A 26,489-nucleotide genomic window follows, 5' to 3' on the forward strand; every position below is an offset into this window, starting at 1 on the left:
GTAGAGGCTAGGCTGTAGCTTCGGCATCTTCCTTCTCTCCCTTGCTGGTCTCTGGACGGCAAGTCAGACGATTCATGGACAGCTCCCCCGGCAAGAAAAATCTCGACAGCTTTTTATAAGAAAAAAGAGACGGACAGCCTGTGAGAAGAAGAGAAATGGTCTCGGTTCTCGTCTCGGAACCACCCCGCCCGCTGTTGGCCGGTATAGGACAAGCAGTTATGATTGTACATATGTATATATATATATATATATATATATATGTATATATATGTATACTTGTTATTCTGTGTAGTATCAAAGTCAAGAGTATACTACCATATCCCGAAGGACAACCCTATAAAGCAGACAGATGGGGGAAAAAAATAGCAAGTGAAAATAAAATAAAGTGAATGACTCGCTTGTCCAACTCCATGTCCAAGAGCAGGACTGCCATGATAATTCAAACGATTGAAACTCCGCTCCCAAGGCCGTTATTCTTTCCCTCTTTCTTTCTCTCTGGATGAGAACCTGCACTGTACGCTTCCCGTCGGCACATGTGTGTGTGCGTGAGCGGGCTTCCTCTCCCTGTCGGGTGCTCGATCAGCTCCGCGTCTTGCGCAGCTTGCCGAAGAAGGACGACTTCTTCCTCATACTGGAAGTGTCGGACATGATCGAGCCAGAAGTCATGGGGCGTCCGTCGTTGTTGTATCCCGAGGAAGGGACACTGAGGCTGAAGCCACCGTCTCCCGCACTGGTCCGGCCCTCGGAGGAGTTGACGGTCTCGTCGCTGGCGGGCGGGCAGGCGGCACTGGGGATCATGCCGGAGATGAGAGGAAGGACGCCGTGGACGAGCTGCTGGCTTGCCGCCGAGGTCTGCGTGTTCGTCGAGCCCTGGCTGACGGTGCGGCGGTGCTTGGATAGCATGGACTGCTGGCGGCGGATGTCGGCCTGCTCGGATCCGATGGTGTCGCACGTGATGCAAGCGTTGGGGGAGAGGTCGGCGTCGGGATGAGGGAGGTTTGTTGTGAGGCCTGTTTTCTCCCCCATAGATCTCTCTGGTCAGCCGAACGTGTGCCAATGCAGAGGCGGGTCCCAACAGCAGAGAGCGGAAGACTCACATCCTCCTAGAGTTTCGGGGAAGCCGGTGTCGTGGTCCCGTAGTCGTCGACGGGACCTCACGGAGGTCGGGGTCAAGGGTGGAGACACCATGATCGGAGGACTGGAAAGAGTGGATGACGGGCCAGCGGGAGGTTGCTTCCGTGGCATGGTTGCCCTTTATGTCTTGGCCGAAGAGAGAGGAGAGAGAGAGAGAGAGGTACCACCGTAAGACGTCGTTGGAAAAAAAAAAAGAGAAGAGAAAAGGAAGAAGGATTATGGGGAAAGTAAGAAAAAGGCAGCTTTACGTAGGGAATCGTGGAGAGGGGCAAAGGGCAGATAAGAGAAATGAATAAATAAATAGGAATTTTTTTTTTAAAAAAAAAAAAAAAAAAAAAAAAAAAGAGGATGAGGAGATGGCAAGGGTTCAAGGGATCGGGGTAATAATCCGTTGGGACGAGTGCATTGATCGATTCCTATCCAGCTCGCATTGGAGAGAGAGCGACGTAATATTACCGTACACAACGTTTGGCTCGTCACTTGTACGGGGGAGATGGTAGTCGTAAGCTGAATTTGCTTGCCAAGCTGAACTAGAAATTGCTGGTTGGGGGCTGAGCGGGGGCTTGGGTGGAATGGAGAGAGGCAGAGCTTCGCCGCTTCGGGTAGTCAAATGGTACCGGGGAAATCGTGGGACAAGGCGACGACGTCTCTGATATGGAGACCAGGGTTTTATTGCTGTGAATGATTAGTTTGAGCTGGGCAGATCGATGACTTGATCAGAGACGAGTGTTGTGCTCTGTCGTCGTACTGCTGCTAGTGTCGAAGTCGTTTGTAGAGAGAGTTGGTGATGTCTCTCTCTCTCTCTCTCTTCTTCCTCTTCTTCTTTTTTTTTGGGATAATATATTTGAAAAGAAAAAAAGAACCAAAAAAGAAGAGAGGAAAGAAGAGAAGACGGGAAAGGGCGATATGCGCACAGAAACTCTACACACTGACTCACTAATCTCTGGAGAGGTGCAGAGTCAATGATGGGTAACAAGACAGAAGATCACTGGCAGAGAGAAGAGAAGGAGAGTGAGGGAGATGGAAATGAGCATTTATCACTCACGGAAAATGGACAGACTGCGGAGTATCAACACGTACGAGTATCAATATGCAAATCATGGCAGTGCCGATTTCCCGGAGAGGATCCCACAGGGCAGCAGCGTATATGCAACCCATGTCTCGACTCGCAATAATCATGTATAATATTAGCAAGGCCCTGGCCGCTCGGATATGATTGTATGGCGCCTGTGCAGTCTTGGCAGCGCAAATAATCCATGGAGACCACAGCTGACGGGGCGTACACTCGAACTCTCACAATATCCCCCCCCCCTCCCAAAATGTCCAATCGTCATTTCGATAGGTTGACCACCGTCCCCCCCTCCCCAGTTGCAATGGCGGGACCGGTGCCGAGCGGTTGGTCGGCCGAGGAGGCGTGGGGACTGGCTGCCCGTGGTATTCATTTGGAGGCGAGGGGGACGGGAGTGGGAAGAAGACCGCAGACTATATACAAGTACACACACGTTACCTCTCTTTCCCGAAGCGCCCAGGACGGCGACAAGAGTGAAGCGGGCAGCGGCGGGTAATGAAACGGTCAAATTGCCATGGAGTCATTTTGAGGAGGTGATAATATTACTCCTCTACCAATGTCTTCTGCCGCCCTGCTTGTCTTGGAAGAGAGAGAGAGAGAGAGAGAGAGAGAGACATACGCTGCCACGCATACCTTCCTCACCTCAGCTCAGTGTCCAGGCGGTGTGGATGTTGGAGGGCAGGCGGGCATCCTACTCGGAGTCCCTCGAGCCTCACATGTCTCAATCACCAGGTGGCACGCAGGCATTCGTCATGTTGGCCCTGCGAGAAAGCTGATGAAGGGACCTTGCGTCACCAGAAACAATCACGACTCGGAATACTCGGACTCGGACTCGTACCGCCTTTTTTTTCTCAACGACGTAATCGTCACCCGTGGCTACTACGAGACGCCGTTGGCCTCGTACGGAGCGCGAGCAGTAACCCGTGGTTGCTGTAGACAAACGCGAAGATGCTCTTCTCGTTTCTCCGACGGGCTTGATGCTAGCTTCTCCCCCAACCCAGCCCTGCCTCCGTGGCAAGATGCAGGTATGATGGTTGATTGATGGATCACGGGACGCATTTGGTTATATCCGGCGTCTGGCCTGCAGATGGATTTCCGATGCTGTCCGTTTATAGAAGTCGTGGACACAGTCGGGGTGTGTGTGTGTGTGTGTGTGTGTGTGAACTCTGTCATCTACTCCGTAATAATAGCAGAAAGGCAAAAGAGGCCAGCGGGGACCGAGGCGAGCGGTAGAGTGGGTATTCTGCAGATTACCTCGCCGGGAACGTCGACGCTGTTCAGGGGATAGGGGGGAGAGCGGATGGACTCGTCGCGAACTGTAGAGGATGATGGAGCCCTTCTTCATCTTCTTCAATGACGAACAAGGCAGAATGATACGACGTATTTAGTGATCCCTGTATTATGGAGCAAGGAACATTCAAGAAATCAGCGATGGTCCATCCATGGACGCTGATGGAAAGGTTCCACCGCCTTTGGTCTCCACCGCTAATAACGCATGCATTTGGCAGGAAGCACCAGCCACAAGTGGCTGCAGTCTATAGGTGGCTTGCAGACGACGAAGCAAGGTTATCGTCCATCCGTCCATCCATCAACTTATCTCCATACGGAGTACAGATCTGTACAGATTGATACTAGATGGGTATTACGCGTTCCGCAGGTGGCACAGCTGCGCTATCTAGGTGCCAACCTACTACGTACCCAAAGGCTACCGGAGCTACCATTCCAGTGCAGGTTACTACTCGCCGCCTCCGCCGCCGCCGCCGCCGCCGCTGCTGCTGCTGCTCCTGCTGCTGCCCATAATACTGCGGCTGCTCCAGTGTTGCCAGCAAAACAGCGCCCCGCTCCCCACAAAGTCACTCCACCATCTCGTCATTCCCAGGCCCTCCCAAACCCCACCTCTTGGAGTCCAATCCACAGAACTGCATCTCTTCACCGCAGGAGAGGGTAGAGAGAAGGAACAGCCCACCCATAAAAATAACCTACCCTTTGACGGGGGGGAAAGCAGCCCAGCCGATCACTGAGAGCTCACGTAACAGAAGTGAAGGAGAAGAAGGGGAGAAAAAAAATCCGTCGCTACCCACTCTCACCCCCTCTCACTCGGCCCGCCCGTTCGACCCTCGCTCGGTCCGTCCGTCCGCCCGCCCCGTTTCGGTCGTCACCCGTCGACTGCTCTCCTCCCTCCCGCTCGCTGGTTGACATGGCCCCTCGTGCCTTCGAGGACGAGGAGCTCACCATATCGCTCTCGTCGTCTCACGTCCGACGACAGTTTCAAGCCCCGCCGACACCGGACGCGGCCCAGCAGCAGCAGCATGAGGCTACGGGAGGTGACAACGGTGCTGCTGTAGACCCGACTAGGCCGCCCAACATGGACAATCCCGCAGCGACTCCCCAGCGGAGGGAAAAGGTCAAGACGGAGCAGAGGATCGGCGCCTACAAGATCATGCGCACTCTGGGGGAGGGATCGTTTGGTAAAGTAAAGCTGGCCGTGCACAATGGCACCGGTCAGCAGGTTGCTCTCAAGATTATCGCGCGCAAGAAGCTCATCAGCCGTGACATGGCTGGACGGGTTGAGCGCGAGATTGAATATCTCCAACTCCTACGACATCCTCATATTATCAAGCTGTGAGTATACACAATGTACTCTACGCTTTCACCCTCTCTCTCTCTCTCTCTCTCTCTCTCTCTCTCTTTCTCCCCCACCGACATGTCGAGGAAAGGAAGGAGGAGAACAGGAAGAAGGGTTGGCTGATACTTGGTGGTGAAATGCAGTTTTACCGTCATCAAGACCCCCAACGAAATCATCATGGTCCTCGAGTACGCCGGCGGCGAACTCTTCGACTACATCGTCGCCCACGGACGCATGAATGAGCCCGAGGCTCGCCGGTTCTTCCAGCAGATGCTCTGCGCCGTCGAGTACTGCCACCGCCACAAGATCGTCCACCGAGACCTGAAGCCCGAGAACCTCCTTCTTGACGAGAGCCTCAACGTCAAGATTGCCGACTTCGGTCTCAGCAACATCATGACCGACGGCAACTTCCTCCGCACCAGCTGCGGCAGCCCCAACTACGCCGCTCCCGAGGTCATCGGCGGCAAGCTGTACGCCGGCCCCGAGGTCGACGTCTGGAGCTGCGGTGTCATCCTCTACGTCCTCCTGGTCGGCCGCCTGCCCTTTGACGACGAGCACATCCCCAGCCTGTTCGCCAAGATCGCCAAGGGCACCTACAGCGTGCCCCAGTGGATGCCCTCGGGCGCCGCCAACCTCATCAAGAAGATGCTCGTCGTCAACCCCGTCCACCGCGCCACCATCGAGGAGATCCGCGACGACCCTTGGTTCCTCAAGGACCTGCCGGCCTACCTCCAGCGCCCCGCCGAGGAGTTCTTCAACACCGGTGTCGACCCCAACAAGGCCATCCTCAAGAGCGACATTGCCCCGCGCGCCTCGGAGACGGTGCAGGATAAGCTGCACGGCGAGATCACCGACAAGATCAGCAAGACGATGGGTTACGGAAAGAGAGATGTCGAGGAGGCTCTGTTCTCGGATGAGCCGTCGGCTATCAAGGACGCCTACATGATTGTGAGGGAAAACAAGATCATGCAGGCCAATCGTGAGTATCCGTTCCCCTCTCTTCTCCAGCCCGCCGCTCCTCTCCTCCAACCTTGACGGAATGCTGATACGTCTGGGTTTCTTCTAGAAAATCTCGACATGTTGACCGTGGCCGATATCGAAGGGTCGAGCCCCATGATGAGCCAGTCATCAAGATCCGGCATCTCGGGCAGCAACGTCTCTGTCCGTCCCTACGTCAGCAAGGTCGGCATCCTACCCAGCAGCATCCCGACCTACCACAAGGACTACATGGAGAGGCGAAACGCGGGCGTGGAGGACCCGAGGCCCCGGCCCACCGGCGGCCTCGACGAGCCCTCGACGTCAGCCAGGACGGACGCTGAGAAGCAGGAGATGGCCCGCCGCCTGAAACCCCATTCACGCAGCCACATCCGGGCCGACGAGGCGGTCAAGAGGCCGCAGGGCATGACGCCCATCAACCCTCCCAAGAAGCCCAAGCCTGTACGCTGGCAGTTTGGCATCCGGTCGCGTAACGCGCCCTGGGAGGCCCTCCTCACCATCCACAAGGCCCTCAGCAAGCTCGGGGCCGGTTACATCCCCGACGAGGACTTCGAATCAGGTCCGATCCCCGGCAGCGGCGGCGACGACGACAACCAGTCGACGGGGGGCTTCGGGTCGACGGCCAGCATGGATGCTGGTGTCAAGAGCTACAAACTCCCCGCTGATCCTTGGCATATCAAGGTCAGGTGGGAGACGCCAAGTAAGTAGTCTGATCATCCCCGCAAGCAGGAAAAGAAGAGGACGAGAGACGTGAATAGACTTGAGAAAAAAGAAGAAGAAAAAGAAGAAAAAAAAGGAAAAGGAAAAGGAAAAGGAAAGAACATCATACGGAAAGGACTAACAAATAAACCCCAACAGTCTTTCAGAGGAGTCAGCGGCAAAATCTCCCCGGAGAGATGCTCTCTACCAGCCCGGCAGAATACCACGTCTACTCTCCCCTGTCGGCGGAGCAGACGTCGGCGGCTCCGGTCAGGCGACCATTTGTCGCGATGCACCTCGACATTCAGATATACGAGATGGAGCAGGGCGTGTACCTGGTCGACTTCAAGTGTTCCGGGTACGAGACATCCGAGGGGAAATTACTCGAGGAGAAGGAGGTCACCAGCCCGTATCCGTTCCTAGACATGGCGGCGCGGCTGATTATGCAGCTTGCCGAGGCGGATTAGTCGATCTGTCCTGTTTCTTGTGCATAGGCTCCTCTTCCCTTCTCTCTCCATTCATCTCTCACTCTATCTTTCTTCTTCTCTTCTTCTTGCTCTCACTGGGATGGGTTTCGCTCTCGCGGACGGGGTGGGATTTGTGTGTTTTTTTATCTTCCTACACTGGAAGGGGCGTACACGGGAGACACTTACATGGATGCGGACTTGAGGGTGGGAATAAACCAACACGGCCTCTCCACCCGCTCTACAAAGGGATGAGCGTATCGGGGGGGTTTGGGGGGTTGTGGGAGTAGGGGGGAGGGGATCATGGTTTGCTTATTCTTCTCTTCTCCATTGTGTATGTTTGCTACTTGATGAATGGTTATATATGTAAAGATATGAGGAAATACTGGAGACTCGCAGGCAACTTCCTTCACGTGCTTTTTCATCTTGAGTTTTTTTTTATATGAAAGAAAAAGAAGAGAAAAAGAAGAAGTAGAGAAATATTTTTTTTTCTTTTCTTTAAAAAAAACTAGTAGTAAACAGATGATTCCTCGGCTTGGAAACTATTTAAACTGATCCTCTGTCACACCCTTGCCCATAGCAGCCGTAGAGCTCACGCCACCGGTGACCATCTTCTGCAGCTCGTCGACGTAGGTGGCTCCCGACCACTTCTGGTGCTTGACGACGTCGACGCCCAGCTCGATCTCGGGCTCCTGGACGAGCTCGCCGTACGCGCGCATGCCGACCTCGGCGTAGGCGCGGGCGAAGCGGTCGCTGATGAGGGCCGTGGTGTGCAGGCCCGCCAGGGTGATGAACTGCCAGCAGTAGCCCAGGCTGGCCAGTCGACGGATGTATGTCTCCTGCTCGTCTCGGGGCATGGCAGTCTTCCAGTTGAATGAGGGGGAAAGGTTATAAGCCAGTCTGCGGGTGCGTGTGTCAGCCAGAAGAATGCTGTTGTTGTTGTTGTTGTTGTTTTTTTTTTGATAAAAAAAGGAAAAGGGGAAAAAGAAGAAGAGAAGAGAAAAAAAGAAAGAAAGAAAACTCACTTCTGCTCAGGCCAGACAGAGTGAACACCCTCGGCAAACTGCTGAGCCTGGGCATAATCCGGAAGCTTGCTCTCCATCCAGATGGCGTCGGCGTAGGGAGCGTAGGCGATGGCCCGGTTGATGGCGCAGTCGCAGCCCCCCCGGAGGCGGTAGTAACCCTCGCGGGTGCGGGGGGCGTCCCAGTCGAAGAAGACGTCGGTCCCGCCTCCCAGGACGGTCCTGGCGGCGGCGCGGGCCTCGGCGTTGCTCCTGCCCCTCGACCGGGAGAGGTAGGCGGACTTGAGCCCGGCCTTGTCGGGCTGGGAGCTGGCGTCGATGGCGTCGATGACGGCGTCGTCGAAGCGCTTCAGCCCGGCCTCGGCGATCCACTCGTCCTCTATGCGCTGGAGCTGGTCGCCGACCTTGCCCTCGGCCTCGGCCCTGATCATCAGGTCGTTGAGCGGCTGGAGGGAAGGGTTGGTGCTGCCCAGGATGAAGGCGTGGTCGCGGGGGTCGATGGTGGTGGTGATGAGAGTGGCGGCCTCGGCGTCTGTGCGGGCCACGGCAACAAGGTCGGTACCTGATGATTACGAGGTCAGTTTGAGAAGAAGAGGAGGAGGAGGAGGAGGAGCGTAGAGAAGTGTGGAGGGGAGACATGTACCCATCACATCGGCCTGGGCACGGATGGCGACGAGACGGTTGATGTGCTCCTGGATGGGAACGAGCACCTTCCCGGCCATGTGTCCGCACTTCTTGGTGCCGGGAGCCTGGTCTTCGATGTGGATTCCGGCCGCACCCTTCTCGATGAAGAGCTTGGTCAGCTTCATGACGGCGGTGAGACCGCCGTGACCGGTGTCGGCGTCGGCGATGATGGGACGGAGGTAGTCGATCCCCGCGAGCTTGGAGCGCTGATCCTTGGGGGTGCTCAGACGCTCCTGGCGCTGCTTGCGGTCGTGGAAGAGCTGGGCCATGAAGAGGTGGCCGACTTTGTTGGGGACGGTGGTCTAATTTTTTTTAATCAAAACAAATTCTGTCAGATATGTCTCACATTTTCCTGATGATTCTCTCTCTCTCTCTTCTTCCCTTTCCCTTCTACGTTCCGTCACCTACCCCCCTTTTTCTTGAGAGTTGAGAGTAGCTTCTCGAGGAGTGATGAGTGGAGAACATACGTAAGGGTAGTCTGCCAGATCGGGACCCGGCTCGTCGGATGAAGAGGCCGTAGATGATGATTGCCATCCAGAGACGTAGACGGTGTCGAGATATTTTGCCATCTGGGTGACCATTGTGGGCTCGAGGCAGCCGTAAGTGTAGCTGGCATCTCTGGACTTTTGTTTTTTTTTGTAAGAAGAGAAAAAAGGGAGAGTCAGTATTTCTTTCGTCTCATGTTTTCTCTCCTTCTCTCTTTCCCTACCCCTTTGTATGTGTGTGTGTGTGTGTGTGTGTGTACGTGCCTGAGGAGAGGGAGGATGGGATGGATGGATGGATGGAAGATACCTTGAATCGGGCCTCGAGGATCCCCCAGAGCTTCTTGGATTGAGCATTGCTGGGGTACTCGACCTTGAGGGTACCCCTCTTGGAGACGATCTGCTCGGCAGTAAAGGGACGCTTGGTGTTGCGCCACCTCGAGTCCTTCCACCAGGCCTTGACCTGCTCGACCTCCTTGTTGAAGATGTCGTCCTCAACGTCGGGGTTGATGGCCGAGGGGACCATGTTGTTGGAAGCCATGGTGGGAGTATGTGTGTGTGTGTGTGTGTGTGTGTGTGTGTGTGTGTGTGCTGTGTGTATACAGAGTAATAGTAGACGGGATGTGGGATGGGTAGTATGTTGGTGAACAATATAAAGACAGACTATCAACCAATATCTCGATAGACGGAACGGAGAAGGGAGAAAGGACGGGACACTGCAAGAGATGAGGAGAGGGAGAAGAAGAAGAAGAAGAGTTTTTTTTTTTTTTTAATTAAAAAAAAAACGCGGAAGAGAAAGCAAAAAAAAAAAAAGACAATTGATGGGATGAATCACATAAAAAGATGGAAACATTCTTGCCGGCTCTAGCACGTGTGTGTATTCTCGGTCGGAGGGAGCACATGTCATCCAAGTGGCCCGAGAACCACGACTGCTACCCTACTACGTTTTCTTCCCCTTCTCCTCCTCCCCCTCTACGTCCATGCACCTCTTACCTCTTCCCTTCCCGTTCCCCAGACTTACGTTAACCGGGGGGGAGGGGGTGCGTGCGTAGGACGGAGTCACCTACCGGGCCAGGGGGAGGGACGGAGGGTTGGTCTCCCCGACATGGTCCGATGACTAGATTGCAACTGTCAGGATGGGGAAGGAGAGGGAAGCAGCCGACATGAACATCCTGATCCTCCCCTCAACCACGTCCTGTCAAACTCCTCCCCCATCACCGCAAAAAAATTCGGAGGGAGAGTGGCGTGAGGTGTGAGGTGCCTCCTCGGGTCAAGGGCAGCTAAAAGAGAGAAGACGGGTACGTCGCGGAACTTGGGGAGCGTTAGCCGCCATTGGCCGAGGTGCCGAATCGGGCAAGATGTCCCCCGCCTCTCCGGCCGAGTCTGACTCTGACTCTCCCTCTCCCTCTCTCTTGATGCTCCGGAAGAGTTACCGATCCCATTTTACCGAGACATTATTTGATCTGGAATTTTCCTGAATAAAAAAGAAGAAGAAGAAAGAGAAATCCTTCTTCTCTCTCGGAAATGAGTATAGATAGCATTCAATATTTTCATCCTCTCCCCCCTCCTCCCCCCCACCCTTTCTTCACCTTTAAACCAGAGAATAATGATGATGATGATGATAACGATAATGATAATAATAAGAAGAAGAAGAAGACTAATAATATCCCTTTCTTCACTGCAACCTTGGGGACTGTACATCGCTGCTGATACAAGACGCAAATGGTCGTACCATCTCCATGACGTCGTGCATACGTAACCTGACTACGGAGACAGAACAACAGCAAGCAACACCACAAACCTTTCCATAGAGGAGGACGGGCGGCATGTGACGCGAGCCATCCTCCATCTTACCCGTCTCGACGCAACCAGTAGTCGGAGAATGCTGGTGACGTTCCAACCAAGTCAGCAAGATCAGGTCAGATACATGTATACATTGTATTGTACGGTGGTATGGTCTGTCCATGTATGTATATATATCCGTGTACGTATATATATATCCATGTACGTATATATATATATATATATATATGTCTGTGTGTGTGTGTGTATATATATGTATGCATCTCTCATGTATGTATGCGTCCCTTCCTGCTCCTCCCGTGCCGTAGATACTCGTGATTCTCGTCATACTTTTCTGTAGCCGCTCACATCTGACCGCTGATCTCGCCCCTCCCCTCCCCCGCCTATCTGCCTCGGCTGTCGTCGTCCCCATTCCTCTCCTCCGCCGTGTGGCCCGTGACTGTGTGTATATTCCCCGTATCAGTCGCTGGCCTGATCATCGGACATGACACCGATATGCCTGGCAGGCCGTCGGCTGGCAAGACGTTACCCGGCAGACGTTATCTTGACAGGAAAATATGAAGAGTACTAGATGACAGAGACGGAGAAACAGCAATTCCGCCTGCGCATTTTCGTCATCCTCCCCCGCCCCCCTCCCCTTGTATATCTATATCCATACCCTCTGGTTCCCCCTCTTTGCCCTTTTGAGCGCAGCATGTATTTTCTTGACCCTTCGAAGCTACGATCCGCAGCGAACCGTTGTCGGTTCCATCGATGCAGGCAGGCACGTTTCCGAAACGTCCCGACTAGATCAAAAGCAAGAGCGGGAAAAAAAAAAAAGAAGAAAAAAAAAAGAGAGAGAGAGAGAGAGAGAGGAGAGGAGAGGAGAGGAGAGGAGCAGATGAGCTGGAGAAGCAGACGAGGGAGAAAGAACCCCTCGGGCTTATCCCAGATGCAGGTCCGCAAGCGCCTTCTCCTCGTTCCTCTCCATGGCCTTGACAAACGTCTCGTATGGCGTCATGGTACCCAGAGCTCGCCTCATGTGGGCGTTGACGATCTGAAGTCCGTACACGTAGCTGGCATTGACCCAGGCGAATCTGTCTCTCGTCAGTCAGCCGTCAATCAGATCTCCGCATCCACCTGCGACGCCGCCGGCGGGGAGCCGGAGGAGAGCTAGGTGGAGGCGGCGGATGAGGGACGAGAGAAGGAAGCAAGAGACTCACCCCTCCTTGGCCACTCCCTTAAAGTCCATCCCCTGGTTGCCGTACTCGGCGTCGACCCGGTGCGGGTCCACGGACCTGGTGACGTCGTACTTCTCCACCACGACGCCGTTGAAGTCGACAAACGCCTTGGTGACCATGTACAGCCACTTGTACGCGAGCCGCTCGGCGTCCTCCTCGAAGCTGTACCGGAGCAGGCCCGTCCACGCGAGCATCTGCTGCGGCGCCCAGCCGTACGGGTAGTCCCACTGGCGGTTGGGGCGGTCGATGCCGATCTCGCCGCGCGACTTCTCCGTGCCGGCCACCAGCCCGCCGTACATCTCGAATCGGGGGAGGGCCTTCTTGACCATGTCGGCCGCCTGCTTGGGCGTGGCGATGCCGGCCCAGAGGGCCCAGAACGTCGTCGCCGTCTCGTACGTGCACCGCTCCTTCTTGACCGTGTCGTAGTCGTAGAACATGCCCTCCTCCTCGTTCCACATCAGCCTGTCAATCGTCAGCTTGCGGCGCTTGGCCCGGCGGTCCCAAGCCGCCGACGAGAGCGGCTCGCCCGGCTGGTAGGGCGTGCCCGCGCAGAACTCGGCCGGCATCACCAGCTTGTCGCCGAACAGGCTGCGGATCGTCCGCGCAATGTCCGTCTCGTACTTGAACAGCAGCGAGTTGAGGTCGATCGTCGCCAGGTTCGCGCACACGCCCTCGAGACGGTACGACGTGTCGTGGCCAGACTCGCGCACCGACCGGTCGTGCAGGAAGTACTCGTCCAGGTCCGGCTCCTCGATCTCGCCGTAGTTGTACGCCCGCACAAACTCCTTGAACTCCATCTTGTGCTTCTTGGCGTAGGGCGTCAGGATGTGCACAAAGTGCGTCGGCTCCGTCTCCGGCGGCACGCCCCGACCCTCGGGCCGGTAGCGCGACAGGCCCGTCACCGGGTCCAGTCGAGGCTCCGACGTCCACACCGTGTGGTACTCCTTGATGGCCGCCAGGATCGACCGGCGCAGGAAGTCGAGCGCACCCGGCTGGTGCTTGATCTTCTCGTACACGCGCAGCGCCATGTCCGTCAGGAACGGCGGCTGCGATCGGCCCAGGTAGTAGGTCCTCGTAGCGTTGAGGATCTTGCCGTAGTGCTCGATGCAGAAGCAGAAGTTCTCGACAATCGACTTGACCATGTCCGCCCGGTCGTTGACCAGGAGGCCCAGGCCCGCCATGTAGCTGTCCCAGCCGTAGAGCTCGTTGAACCGGCCGCCGGGGACGACAAACGGGAGGCCCTCCAGCGTCGTCTCGCCCGTGACCTCGTCCTTGACCTCCCTGGTGGCGACGACCAGCAGACCGGGCTTCTCGCTGAGCTCGATGATGTACTCGGGCGTGATCTTGTCTCGGAGCATCTGCACGTCCAGGTTGATCTCCGGCCGCTCCCTGGCGACGCGCTTGTAGTACTCGTACTGCTCCGGCGCTCCGGGGGGCACGTAGATGCGCGGGATCGGGTTGTCGGTCCAGTCCTTGGGGTCCTTGGCGGCGATCTCGACGGACGAGGCATCGATGCGCCTCGTCAGCCCATCCCAGAAGTGGTCGCGGATCAGCCGCGAGAGACGGTCGGTGGGGTTCTCGTTAAGACGGCCCTCGTCCAGCACGATCTGCGACCGTCCGTACTCCTTGGCCAGGGTGAGCTCCTGCAGCAGGTTGGAGAGCATGTACGTGCCGCGCACGTCGAAGCGGTTGTGGCCCGCCGAGCCGGCCGTGCGCAGGGAGATCACCTTGGGTCCGCTGTCTTCGATGGTGATCTGCATGTTGTGATCCGTGTCTTCCTGCTCCTGGAGGCTCTTGAGGGTGGCCTCGACCTGGACCAGGAACCTCCGGCCCTGTCCAGACGGTTTCTCATCTGTCCGTGGGAGTCAGTCAGCCGTCTGCAGGTCTGTGCCGCGATGGGATAAATTCCCGGCTTACCGTGACTGCCGCGACGATGCGGTTCCCTTCCGGCAAAGTTCTCAAACTGACGGTTGAAAGTGGTCTATTGCAGGATGTCAGCGTGCAAAATCCAGTCGGTGGGAACCTCCAGTCCCGTCCTGATGTCCCCCCCCCCCTCCCCCGGGTTCGGGGCAAGGCGGGATAGGGGAGAGAGCTACGGACCTGAGAGTATGTCCTGTTGCGGGCAGTGTTGCGATGACGTGCGTCGGACGAGTAGTACTGCTCGGCCGGGTCGTAGATGCCAAAGTCCTCGGACGACTGCGACTGGCGGCGGTCTGCCATGGCTTCGGGTTGGTTCGATGGCATCTCCGTGGCCATTCGTGCGGATCGATCGACGAAAGAGGGGTCGAAACTGTGGCTTGAGCTATTCCGTTAGCGAGACCCCAAGCTTCATCATCATCTGGTGGTGGTGCAGGATGGATCGGGGAGGCAAACCAGTGGTAATGCTAGTAGCGGATAAATGCCGCTACGGAGCAGAGGTAGAAGGGGGACAGTAGATGGCCTGAACTATGCCTGGCTTTGCTTTCTTGTTTTTTTTCTTGTTTTTTTTTTGTGGTCACCGAGCCGTAGATGCGAGGGCGATGAGATTTAAGAGGGCAAATTTGCTTCGCAGCGGTCAAGTGACGAGGAAGGGCTTCTCTTGAAATGGAAATCTAGGGTAGCTGGGATTCGGGCGAAGCCGATGAGGACAGAGCATGAGCACTGGTCCGGAGACAAGCCGAGTGTTTGATTGAGGAGGAAGGGGTTGCTGGCGTGTACGGGTAAAGGCGGAGAAGGGGTAGAGACAAGAGATGTCTTGGATGTGTATGTCTCCGAGGACCTGCTGCCTTACAGTTTGAAGCTTTGGTCTAGAAAGAACATGCGCCGTTACTATCCTTGAAGTAACAGAGGGAAACTCTGTCGATTGAGGGAATCTGGCTGATTCAAAGCTCAACTGATGGACGAGGAGCTGTCCGGCCCAGTCCGGGCGGGACTGACGCAATTGCAAGAGGGAACCGCCTCCCCCCCTCCCCCCCACCTTCCCACCTTGTTGTGATGCCCCACTATGACATTACGCATCCTTCTAATCTGTATTACTCCGTATTATCATTCCATGTAATGATAATACCATACATGTAATGATAATACCCATCGTCCGGAAAGACATGGCGCCACAGATTTGTTCTTCCCCTTTCATTCCCCTCTGAATAGCATTATCCTCTCCTCTCAGGTATGAAAGACGGCTGTTCGCAGAGCATGTCCAGCCGCAACTCAACCACGTGAAAAAGAAAGAACAAGAACACTAGCCACTTGGGAAACCTGCTACTGCTACCAGCACCCAGCAGCAGTCGTCATCCTACCTCCGACCACAATATCCCAAGAACGTTGACGCCCCTGACCCAGAAGTGCCACTGATGAGGGGGCCTAGACTCTGGGCTTCCAGCTCGATGCACGATGCCACCAACTCGACCCGGTACTCTCTGTCCGTGTCGCGCCGGCCGATACGACACATCGCCATGACTCCCGGCGGTCGGCTCTGGAGGCGGTGAAACAGTGGGAGGCTAGAGGCCCGTACATGCCCACGTACTCGTATTGGCCTGCTACCGACAATCGCTACCAACCACTGCTGGTACGCTGTATGTCTGCAGAGGCGCAGCCTAGAGAAACCGATATTCGTATCTGCTAATGCGCCAGCCGCGGGATGTCGATTGAGTTGCGTGTATAGGCAGGAGAGCTATACCTGCTGCTGCCTTGGCACTCAGATACCCCCCACGAGAAAGGTGCGTGGGTGGCGAGCTCATGGTGCAGTTACCTGCTCTTGGATACTACCAGCATCATGCATAATCAAGCAAGATGGTCTGCTAATGTCTACCTCCTCCCATCTCGTGTATACAAGAAAGTGTAAGTGATACGATGGTAGGGGTTTTTTTTTTTTTTCTCAGAAAAAAAAAGTAGGGAGGACAAAAAAGGGGGGTATATGTACATGAATGGAAAGGAGTGTTGGTTTTGAAGTCGCCGGGGACTTTGATGGTGATGCTGGTGTCGATGAGGATAGCCCTCTCTACAGAATGAAGCGATAATCATGGACCCTTCCTACACCTTTATTGCCGGGTCCTCTGTACGTAGAGGGGGACAAGACTGTCGGTTGGTCATACTGGTCCCTCTCTCGTCTGATGCCATCTCGCGCAGGAACGTTGCAACATTACCGCTGGCATCATCCTGTTCCTGCGTCGGAGACATCCCATGTAAAGAGCTATCGGGGTCGGGGAGGATTGAGAAGGATGGTGCGGTGGGCAGGAAAGCTATGCCACGCCGGGTGTGCAGTCGGACGCGCTCGGCGTATCGTGTGAGCTTGACAGACAAGGAAGGATTCGCAGACTGGACTCCTCGAGGTATTATTTCTTAAGTAATGGTTCCAATCACGGTCCTGTTCGTCGGTATGGATTCGCCATCTGCTTTGCCCACATCTCAAGCAGTCGGCACGTCGTCACGAGAACGAAAACGCACGTCAAAGCGGGAACCACGACAACCAGACCACAAACAGGATTCTCTACACATCACCGGGCCCACCAGGTTAGGGCTAGATTCTTTGATCTTGCTACAGCGCTGTATTGGTCGGCCCGTCAGACGAACCCCTGGTAAAGGAGGAATGAGGAGGTTGTGAGGTCGTTGCTAGCACACTTCAGGTATAGAACCGCAATCCTCTGGCTTACGGGAATCCATCCGGTCGGAAGGGGACTTTTTCTTCTTCTTTCTTCCCTTTTCCCTTGTTCTTCTTTTGAAACTCCCACAGCTACGAAGGTACGAATGACTAAAAGCAGAAAAGGTATCCCTCCTTCTCGCATGCAGGTCTATGCAACGTTGTCAGAGCACGCTCTTCGTGACAGAAACGAGGCTGACTTGGAATTATCATATATGCGTGGTGGGGTATCATTCTGCAGTAACAGTAGTAGCTATACTCCCGTACTCTCGTACGAGCAGAAACAAGAAGAAGAAGAAGAAGAAGAGAAGAAAGGAGGGGGGAGGGAGGTCAGATAGCCGAGATAACTGACCGATGCCGAAGATGGAGAAGAAGAGGGAACGAGATGGAGGAAGCCAAGGTAGGAGATAGAAGGTGGAATGTCCATCAGATATTATTACCCAGCCCACTCATACGACGCCTGATCCTCCTCTGAGCCACGGCGCCAGCGTTCCACGTACCAGCAAAGAGGTCCTCGCACTCATCCTCATCATCCGAGTTGAATACAATGCCCGTACCGTCCTCGTCGTCATCATCGCAGTCATCGTGACGGCTCCTCCGTCGCTGCTGCCGCTGCTGCCGCTGCAGCTCCACGCTGCCGTCCTCCACGTGCTCCCAAGACCGGTGCGTCGTGACCCGCTCCGTCTCGAGAATGTACTTGCCAACCTTGTACTGCTGCGACAGCTCCCGCGCGGCGACGTACTTCCATCCCAGCATCCTGCAGCACGTCGAGCAGCTTATGTCGGCGACGGTGTGCCACCCTGTCGACAGCTGCCGATTCTCGCTGGGGCCGATGCGCACGTTGAGAAGGTTACCGCCGTCGTCGGCGCCGCCGCGTGACGGCGACACGAGGAGTGCGCGGCCGTGACGGCCCGTGAAGCCCTTGGACATGACTTGCAAGCTCAGTGCCAGGTCGGTCGAGCAGTGCTTGCACCTCAAGGTATCGGGCGCCACGCGTGACAGTCTAGTATTCTCCGTCTTATTCTCCGTGTGCGCGTCGTTCGTTTCCATCGGCACTGCTTCGCTACCGCCGCCGCCACCGTGGCCGCCAGCCGGCCGGGCAGAGTCAATAGGCGACGAGGTGCCCGGTGAGGTGCCCGGTGAGGTGGCTGGCGTAGACGTCTCCGACCATGGCGGTGCGGATGATGGTGATTCGGGAACTGATGATTCCGACGACGCTGATTCTCTTCTGCCGAATGGCAGTCTGAGGCTTGGCAGCAGGTAGCCTGGGAATATTGGCCTGGTGGCCGAGATGCCGCTCTCGCGGACCATGTTGAGCGATGATGATGATCAATAATGTATCGCCTCAGAGCAGTGTTCTCTTTTTCTTCCCTTCTTTTCCCCTTCTTTTCCCTTCTCCTTCGTGGCAGATGTATATATATTATATATATATATATATGTTTCTGATGCTTTTTTTTTTTTGGTCTTGGTTCGACTCAGGCACACATGCATTACATGTGACCGACCGTTTTATTATCATACAGGAGAGCGGAATCGGAGGGGTTTCTTCGGGCACATAATATTGCACGGGGGCGTGATAAAAGTTATCAGCCGAGTCTACAAGAGCACCCGCGTGACCCGATCGATGCGGGGAGGCTCTGGGAAAGAGTCATGTATAACACGTCTGGAATTCAAGGAGGCCAAGACTGTCATATTGTCGGTTAAAAGGGCGGCAGGTGCACTAGGGTAACTCAAAGATGCATGCTTTCACAACGTGCGCAAAATCTGAGAGTAATGGTTCTCAAAAACTCTAATAACATCAGCCGATGGGTTGGGAGGAGAGATGGGAGGAGATGGGCGGTGCAGTGAGCATGGCAATGTCGTAATAGATGGTCGCTTTATCACCGCCCTTGACGGAGCAGCAACCACCAGCCAACGGCGGGGTTTCTTGGTACTCTTTGACGGGGCTCTAGGATAGCTTGCAGGTGGGGCTCGATGTGATGTGATCGAGCACGCTTGTACGGGCACATGACGTATTATGTTGCTCCTCTTCTTGTACTCGACATGTTCACATTATCTCTGTAGTATCACTTAAACGACTCAAGACTCAAGCCGACTTGGACGGAGTCTTGTTGTTGTAAACTTGGTCATGGCCATAGTGGAGGGGGGGGGGGGGTTTGGTTTCAAAAAAACAAAAAGAAAAGAAAAGAAAAGAAAATAGAACAGGCTTTCGAATGAAATGACTTCCTAGCAGGTTGCGAACGTATTGTACACACCATCTTGCCCAACATGAGAGTAACACAACATATGCAAAGCCCATGTACCCACTACTATCTCACCAAAGCATCTCCTCCTTAGTTCTGCGGCTCCTCCGCAACGTAGTGAAGGTAGGCTCCAAGGAGCTTGATACCCTCAATGTAGTTCCTCTTGTCCAGCTTCTCGTTGATCGAGTGGGCGCCATCTGTGGAGCTGCCCATAGGGAGCAGAAGCACGTTTTTGCCCGTGGCCTCCTCAAAGGTGAGGGTGATGGGGATACTTCAATAGCCAGGACATGTCAGTATTCTCGTAGCCAGGGAATATCAAGAGGGGGTGGAGACTAGGTTCACATACCTTCCACCCTCGCGGGTAAAATCAGGCTGGACGCCCCAAACCCGCTCGGTAGCCTTGGAGGCGGCCGAGAAGTTCCAGTGGTTGGGGGAAGCCTTCCACCACTTTCCAGAGTGCTGGGCGTACACCTTCATCGTGTTCTTGCTCTTGAGCTTGGCAAACTGCTCCTCGACGTACTTGTACACGGCGGCATTCGTCTTCTCAATGTCCATGTCGGGAACGGTACGGATCGAGAACTTGCCGATGACCTTGGCGGGGATGACCGTCTTGGCACCAGGGGCCGAGAAGGCACCCTCGATACCGTGGATTGACAGCGAGGGGAATCGCCAGCGGGCCATCAGCGTCTTCTTCTTGTCATCGTAGATGGTAGTCTTGCTGCCCAAGGACTCATGCAGCGTCTCCATGGTGAAGGCGATGCCGTCGTACAGGCCCTCCTCGTCGGATGTCACGGGGGCAACCTGCTCCATGATGCCGGGTATCTGAATCTTGCCATCCGTGTCGACGAGTGAGCCGAGGACGCGAACGAGGTCCGTCATGGGCTCCTGGGCCGTGCCGCCGAATACACCACTGTGTAGGTCGGCACCGGGGCCAGACACCTCAACCGAGAAGTAGTTGCAGCCACGCAGGCCGTACGTCAGGCAGGGCTTCTCGGTACCGAGCCAGTAGTTGTCCGAGATGCAGACAGCGTCGGCATCGGCAAAGTACTTCTTGCCCTCTGCCATGATGAGCTCCTCCAGGCCCTCAGAACCGTACTCCTCCATGCCCTCGAAGCACATGAGCAGGTTAACGGGGAAGTCGATACCGGCCTTCTGGTGAGCTTCTATGGCGTTGAGCCATCCGAGGACGGGGCCCTTGTCGTCCGTGGAACCACGGCCGAACATGCGGCCCTTGTCGTCGACAGTCAGGTCAAAGGGCTCGGTGGACCAGCCATCCGACACCTCTGCGGGCTGGACATCGTAGTGGCCATAGACTAGGATGGTACGCTTGTTCTTGTCGTTGCCGTAGCGGGCGAGGACGACCGGGGGGAGGTCAAGGTGCTCCTTCTCGGGCTGCTTGCCCAGCTCGCGGAGTTCGGCCACGGCACCTAGCTTGGTCAGCTCACCGGCAAGCCACTTGCCCATGCGGACGACATCGGGGCGGCGAGCCTCGTCGGCAGAGATGGAGGGGATGGCGACAGCCTCACGCAGACGCTGGATGAAGGCGTCGGACAAGCTGTCCACCTGCTTAAAGTAACCGTCTAGTTGGGGAGCCATCTTCCTTGCTTGATGGTCACGAATGGAGTCTGTCAAGTAGGATCGACAAGACGAGGGAAGGGTCCAGCTGTGGGAAGCGACCGGGCTAAATAGTAGTGGCAGGGACTTTCTGCTTCGGCTCGTTGCTGTTGCTGCGTGTGACTGAGCTCGACGCAAACAAAGAGTCGCCGTTTGGAGGGGGAAGGTGCGGGGCATTGTCGCGGGGACCTTCTATATCAGGCGCCCCAAGACGCAATCACCACGCTGTATTAGTAGTACCGATGTACCTCCTAGGCAGCGCAAAACTCAGCACTTCTGAGTGAGTTCAGAGATAGCCGCGGGTCCGGCGCCTCTCTCTTTGGCTGCTATCAGTTCTGACCAGCACTAGAAGTACTCCTGCCACCTTTGGAGTATTTGGATACTCTCCGGCCTTGTACTTTTGCTTTCTACCGGTACAGAGGGCGCTGACTTAGAAGCGGTTACCAGCGGCAGCCAATGTCTGTTCTCCTGAGATTGTAAGTGTCAGCAGATTGACCTGGCCTGCTGTTCGCCCCTGCAGCGACCATGGCACGTGATACGTCTGAATCACTTCGGTTTACTGCGCAGTATTTATTACTAAGGACAGGCTCCGGAGAAATATTTTACCGAAAGCATCGCCCTTTGTTATTAATATCCACCAGCGCCCTTTTCTACTCCTCTTCTCTTCTCGCATCCACCCCTCTCCGAGCCACACGACGTTTTCCATCAGGTTTGCCGCTTTCATCGTCGCGGATCCATCGAACACCGTGTGTAGCAACGACGTCGACGAAATAGTGCCACTCGCTGTCCGTCTGGTGGTCTGGCCCTTGCGCGACTGCATACACGACCACGGGTGTCAACCGACGAACGTCACGCGCGCGACGATACCCACACAGAAGACTGCATTCTCCTGTCCACAGGGAGGAACGTCTCTCTGAATAACTTTGCCTGCCTGCTTTAGAGAGGGCTTGTTAGGGTAGAGGACGTTTGGCTAACGCAGGGTCTATTGATACGTTCATTCTAGTGGCGCAACAGAGGTTGTCTAACTTGGTGATTTGGACAAGAGAGGAGGGAATCATAGCGGGTTGCTTTTTCCTGCTGGCTTGTACTCGTTTTATTCATCGTCACCCATTTGACCCTATTCTTTTTTTTCCTTCCAAGTACAATCAGAATTGATTATTTGCCATCCACATTCAGTTGAAAGGGCACAGCGAGTGCGAGAAAGAAGCATAAAAGAAAGACAAGAGGAGAAGAAGAGAAGGTGTGCGCAGTTACGATTGCAAGGAAAGTAACTCACATAGCATTCTTGAACCACTCGACACTCCCATCCCGACAAGCCAACTTTTGAGGTCGACAACGTGCATTTTCTGTTTTCTTTTCCGACCCCTCTTCCAGTGCTATTTTGCGTGGTTTCTCGTAAACACCAAGCGACATCGCGATCATGGCTTCCTCAGTCTTCTTCAAGTTCAAATCGCAAAGGGAGCCCACTCGAGTCGACTTTGATGGTACGGGCATTTCTGTCTTTGAGCTGAAGCGTGAAATCATCAACAAGAGCGGCTTGGGTGATGGTACCGACTTCGACCTGTTCATCTACACAGACGACAACTCAGAAGGTAAGGCTCTCACATATGTCACCACAATGCGAAATCATGGAATACAATTTACTGACCGTCAATGCTAGAGTACGACGATGACACGACTATCATACCGAGATCCACCACCGTCATCGCTCGCCGGCAGCCCGCGGCCAAGCCTGGTGCCGGCCGTGCGGCTCGCTATGTATCTGGAAAGATGCCAGCATCGGCGAAGAACGCCAGTCGGAAGGAGCAAACCGGCAAGGCGGCATTGAAGCCGAGCTCGAGCGCCATCAGCCAGATGAACAGTGCCATGACGGAGGAGGAAAAGATGGCCGCCATGTTTGCTGCCCAGACGGAACAATGGTCCGCTCAGCAGGAAGAGCTATCACAGTAAGCACACGCGTACCCAACACCACTTCAGCCTACACCTTGCTAACTGAACAATCTAGCCAAACACCCGTGTTCAAGCCGGGTCAGAAGCGTCCTGCCAACGTGCCTGATCACGACCCGCCGAATGGGTACATCTGCTACCGATGTGGCAACAAGGGCCACTGGATTCAGCTGTGCCCTACCAACGACGACCCAGACTTTGACAATCGGCCGCGGGTCAAGCGTACTACGGGAATTCCCCGCTCATTCCTACAAAAGGTTGACAAGTCTCTGGTGATGGCCCAAAGCGACGGTGACGAGTCGAAGCGGCCGTCCGGTGTCATGGTGAACGCCGAGGGCGATTTTGTCATTGCAGAGCCTGATAAAGCATCCTGGGAGAAGTTCCAGGCTAGGGCCAAGACATCGACCGCCAAGGTGTCAACAGAGGAAGATGAGGAGATTAAGGAGCGAGGTCTCTCTTGCTCGATTGACAAGAAGATGTTGATAGAACCAATGAAGACGCCGTGCTGCCAAAAGACTTTTTGCAATGATTGCATAACCAATGCTCTCATTGAAAGCGACTTTGTCTGCCCCGCCTGCCAGACAGAGGGCGTCTTGATTGATGATTTGCAGCCCGATGAGGAGACAGCTACAAAGATACAGGACTACCTCAAGGAGAAGGACGCAGCCAAGTCGCCGCCGACAGCACCGGCAGCAGGAACGGCATCGGGATCCCCGACCGGGGACGGATCTACCGACAAGGCCGGTGAGCCGCAGGAGGACGCCAAGCCAGAAATCAAGCCGGCAAATAAGCCTGGGAGTGTCCCGGCTACCGGCGCCGCCAAGGAGATGAGCAAGTCCCCTACGCCGCAATCTGCCACGACCAAGTCACCTCCGACAGCTGCTGCGGGCCCGTCCGGGACAGACAATGCCAGGCCGCAAGGGTCTGGCGGCACCTCTAGGAAGAGGTCGGCAGACGACGTTCTGGAGAACCCCAAGATTCCCAAGGGGCCGCGGGCCATGCAGAACCAACAAAATCATAATCAGGTTCCCAACAACATGATGATGAACGGCATGCCCAACATGGGAGGAATGAACGGCATGGACGGCATGATGGGCATGCCCAACATGGGTATGGGGATGCCTGCTATGATGGGAATGCCTACCATGATGGGAATGCCAAACATGAACATGGGCATGCACGGCATGATGGGCGGCATGCCGGCCTTCAACGGCATGAGCCCCAACTTTGGCATGAACGGCTGGGATATGAATGGCATGAACGCCATGAACGGTATGAATGCATTCGGCGGACCCAATATGAACATGCACGGCGGCGGTGGCATGAACGGCTTCCATAACGGAGGAGGCAACTTCGGCGGTCAACAGGGTGAGGAGGATGCCTACTTCCGCAAACCCGTCAACCCCCATCGCCATCAGAACAAGCAGCGTCGTGCACGACCGAGCGACTACAGGGAACTGTAAGCCGGTCTCCTTCCTCCTCTCCTTTCGATCCGTTTCGGACGGGTCTCTTGTTGTATATACTTCTTGTCGCAGCCGTCGTACTCCTAGGCTGGGTCTCGACAAGACGGCATGATGGGGGACAGGCGTTTTTCTTTCTTCTTATCTTCTCTGTCTTCTCCATATTCTTCTCCTTGTCCCATTTTTTTGGAGGATCTTGTCATTTGTCGGCATCTCATGTGGTTGGGTTTGGAGTGGCTGCGGGAAGCAGCTTCTTTTTTTTTCTTTTCCTTTTTTTTTTCCTATGTAATCATGTTCTTCTTCTCGTGTGAGACCAAACATGGGAACTACACCATCGGAGGGTAGGAGGAGCAACTGCTCGGTGAGGGTTTCATCAACTCGGATGGCGTTTTTGTTTATTAGCATTCTGGGTGAGGACGAAGGAAGGGTGGGAGGGAAAGAAGGCTATGTATGGCATCGAGGTACCTCGTTCCTCGTTGAAAGATCATTGTCAATCCAACAATTTACCTCAACTTCAACACCACTCCTAGTCTTTTCAAACCGAGCACTCTTTGAGGGTCAGAATCTTTTCTTGTAGTGTCTTCTTTTAGTGCCATACATCTTGTTCTGCCTACGATTGAACCATGTGCTTCGCGGTGATGGTGCTACATCGATAGCCCTTGGCTGTAACTGGTGCCTCTCGGAATTGAACATGATGAACACGTGCATTACCAATGATATTCCTTGGCGTGATCCCGACATCCTATGAGCGACGAGCAGAAACAGTATATTATGTTGAAAGGCAAAAGAGGCTGAGGGAAAAAGCAGGGTATTTTCCAAAGATAGCGCTGGGAGGAAGCGCCATGTGCATCGCCACTCTGCTCTCCAACCTTCTAGAACCTGCGGCGACGATTCGGCAATAAGGGAGAGCGTCCAAAATTTTCACATCAAAGTTGCAGGTTGTTCCAGGAAGATATTACCATCCAAGTCTTTAGGAATCGCCTCCATCCGTCTTGCAATAGCGGTTTGTTGATACATTACGTCATCAAACTTGATTGGGTTTGGACCTTTACGGCGTGATCCTTCCTTGCCTTTTGGTTGCCCGCGTCTTTCTTCGGTGTCTGTGCCCCTCCTTAGCTTTCCGTGCCCCTCAATTTCCACCGCCGCCGTGACAGCACACCAACCACCCACACAATCAACAGACTCTTCGTTTTCTTCTTCTTCTTCTTTTCGTTTTCTGCTTTCCTTTTCTTCCTGAGTTCACCATGGCTTCCGCCGTCGTCTCCGCAGACGAGGCTCTCGAGCCCTCGCTCCAGTCCCTTCTCGATCAGCGCAGCCTGCGCTGGGTCTTTGTGGGCGGAAAAGGTGGTGTAGGAAAGACGACGACTTCGTGCTCTCTCGCCATCCAGCTCGCCCGCGTCCGACGCTCGGTCCTGCTCATCAGTACCGACCCTGCACACAACCTCTCGGATGCCTTCAACCAAAAGTTCGGCAAGGAGGCGCGCCTGGTCAACGGCTTCGAGAACCTCAGCGCCATGGAGATCGACCCCAACGGCAGCTTGCAGGACTTGATCGCCAATCAGGGCGAGGGTGGTGCGGACCAGGACGCGAACGCTATCGGCGGCGGGATGGGCAGTATGATGCAAGATCTTGCCTTTGCTGTATGTGGTCAGCCGGAATCTCCTCACGGCATCTGACGAAGTTGATACGCGGAAATGTATGGATACTGACAGGAGAGGGGGGGAAATACACGAGCAGATCCCCGGAATCGATGAGGCCATGTCCTTCGCCGAAGTCCTCAAGCAGGTCAAGTCCCTGTCGTACGAAACGATCGTCTTCGACACGGCTCCGACAGGCCACACCCTCCGCTTCCTGCAGTTCCCCTCGACGCTCGAGAAGGCCCTGGCCAAGGTGTCCCAGCTGTCGTCGCAGTACGGCCCTCTGCTCAACGGCGTCCTCGGTGCCGGCGGCCAGCTGCCCAACGGCCAGAACCTCAACGAGATGATGGAGAAGCTCGAGTCCCTGCGCCAGACGATCTCCGAGGTCAACACGCAGTTCAAGAACGCCGAGCTCACCACGTTCGTCTGCGTCTGCATCGCCGAGTTCCTCAGCCTGTACGAGACGGAGCGCATGATCCAGGAGCTCACGGGATACAGCATCGATACCCACTCCATCGTCGTCAACCAGCTCCTGTTCCCCGGAAGCTCGAGCGACTGCGCCCAGTGCAACGCTCGTAGGAAGATGCAGCGCAAGTACCTGGACCAGTACGAGGAGCTCTACTCCGAGGACTTCAACGTCGTCAAGATGCCCCTCCTTGTCGAGGAGGTCCGCGGCAAGGAGAAGCTTGAGAAGTTCAGCGAGATGCTCGTCAAGCCGTATGTGCCGCCAGAGTAGTCTTTTCTTTCATCTTTCCACCATAGAGAAGAGCC

At 55.1% G+C, this 26,489-nt stretch overlaps 8 protein-coding genes across 8 annotated transcripts; 3 read left to right on the top strand and 5 right to left on the bottom strand.

Moving 5' to 3' along the window:
• Positions 1-7: 7 nt before the first annotated feature.
• GMORB2_5976 (uncharacterized protein) lies at positions 8-1,188 on the bottom strand (the record flags this gene model as incomplete). Its single annotated transcript, XM_035467946.1, has 3 exons — positions 8-51; positions 633-1,010; positions 1,098-1,188. 3 exons carry the CDS (start codon positions 1,186-1,188, stop codon positions 8-10), a joined length of 513 nt encoding a protein of 170 aa, XP_035322912.1.
• Positions 1,189-4,400: 3,212 nt separating this feature from the next.
• On the top strand, positions 4,401-6,991 carry GMORB2_5977 (uncharacterized protein; the record flags this gene model as incomplete). Its single annotated transcript, XM_035467947.1, has 4 exons — positions 4,401-4,825; positions 4,973-5,808; positions 5,896-6,525; positions 6,744-6,991. The coding sequence occupies 4 exons, from the start codon at positions 4,401-4,403 to the stop codon at positions 6,989-6,991; spliced, it is 2,139 nt and encodes a 712-aa protein (XP_035322913.1).
• Positions 6,992-7,530: 539 nt separating this feature from the next.
• Positions 7,531-9,717, bottom strand: GMORB2_5978 (isocitrate lyase; the record flags this gene model as incomplete). The annotated part of the gene is made up of 5 exons (XM_035467948.1): positions 7,531-7,888; positions 8,014-8,572; positions 8,654-8,996; positions 9,162-9,317; positions 9,487-9,717. 5 exons carry the CDS (start codon positions 9,715-9,717, stop codon positions 7,531-7,533), a joined length of 1,647 nt encoding a protein of 548 aa, XP_035322914.1.
• Positions 9,718-11,901: 2,184 nt separating this feature from the next.
• Positions 11,902-14,419, bottom strand: GMORB2_5979 (alpha,alpha-trehalase; the record flags this gene model as incomplete). Its single annotated transcript, XM_035467949.1, has 4 exons — positions 11,902-12,055; positions 12,182-14,051; positions 14,117-14,180; positions 14,300-14,419. The coding sequence occupies 4 exons, from the start codon at positions 14,417-14,419 to the stop codon at positions 11,902-11,904; spliced, it is 2,208 nt and encodes a 735-aa protein (XP_035322915.1).
• Positions 14,420-17,243: 2,824 nt separating this feature from the next.
• GMORB2_5980 (Pfam:Yippee) lies at positions 17,244-18,128 on the bottom strand (the record flags this gene model as incomplete). Its single annotated transcript, XM_035467950.1, has 1 exon — positions 17,244-18,128. One exon carries the CDS (start codon positions 18,126-18,128, stop codon positions 17,244-17,246), a length of 885 nt encoding a protein of 294 aa, XP_035322916.1.
• Positions 18,129-19,150: 1,022 nt separating this feature from the next.
• GMORB2_5981 (Cys-Gly metallodipeptidase DUG1) lies at positions 19,151-20,656 on the bottom strand (the record flags this gene model as incomplete). Its single annotated transcript, XM_035467951.1, has 2 exons — positions 19,151-19,331; positions 19,407-20,656. 2 exons carry the CDS (start codon positions 20,654-20,656, stop codon positions 19,151-19,153), a joined length of 1,431 nt encoding a protein of 476 aa, XP_035322917.1.
• A 1,438-nt stretch (positions 20,657-22,094) lies between these two features.
• Positions 22,095-24,084, top strand: GMORB2_5982 (protein MPE1; the record flags this gene model as incomplete). The annotated part of the gene is made up of 3 exons (XM_035467952.1): positions 22,095-22,266; positions 22,335-22,620; positions 22,680-24,084. The coding sequence occupies 3 exons, from the start codon at positions 22,095-22,097 to the stop codon at positions 24,082-24,084; spliced, it is 1,863 nt and encodes a 620-aa protein (XP_035322918.1).
• A 1,241-nt stretch (positions 24,085-25,325) lies between these two features.
• GMORB2_5983 (arsenite/tail-anchored protein-transporting ATPase) lies at positions 25,326-26,454 on the top strand (the record flags this gene model as incomplete). Its single annotated transcript, XM_035467953.1, has 2 exons — positions 25,326-25,721; positions 25,819-26,454. The coding sequence occupies 2 exons, from the start codon at positions 25,326-25,328 to the stop codon at positions 26,452-26,454; spliced, it is 1,032 nt and encodes a 343-aa protein (XP_035322919.1).
• Between the last annotated feature and the right edge of the window lie 35 nt (positions 26,455-26,489).

This window comes from Geosmithia morbida (assembly GCF_012550715.1).
Source record: "Geosmithia morbida isolate 1262 chromosome Unknown scaffold_4, whole genome shotgun sequence".
NCBI classification, from domain to species: Eukaryota; Fungi; Ascomycota; class Sordariomycetes; order Hypocreales; family Bionectriaceae; genus Geosmithia; species Geosmithia morbida.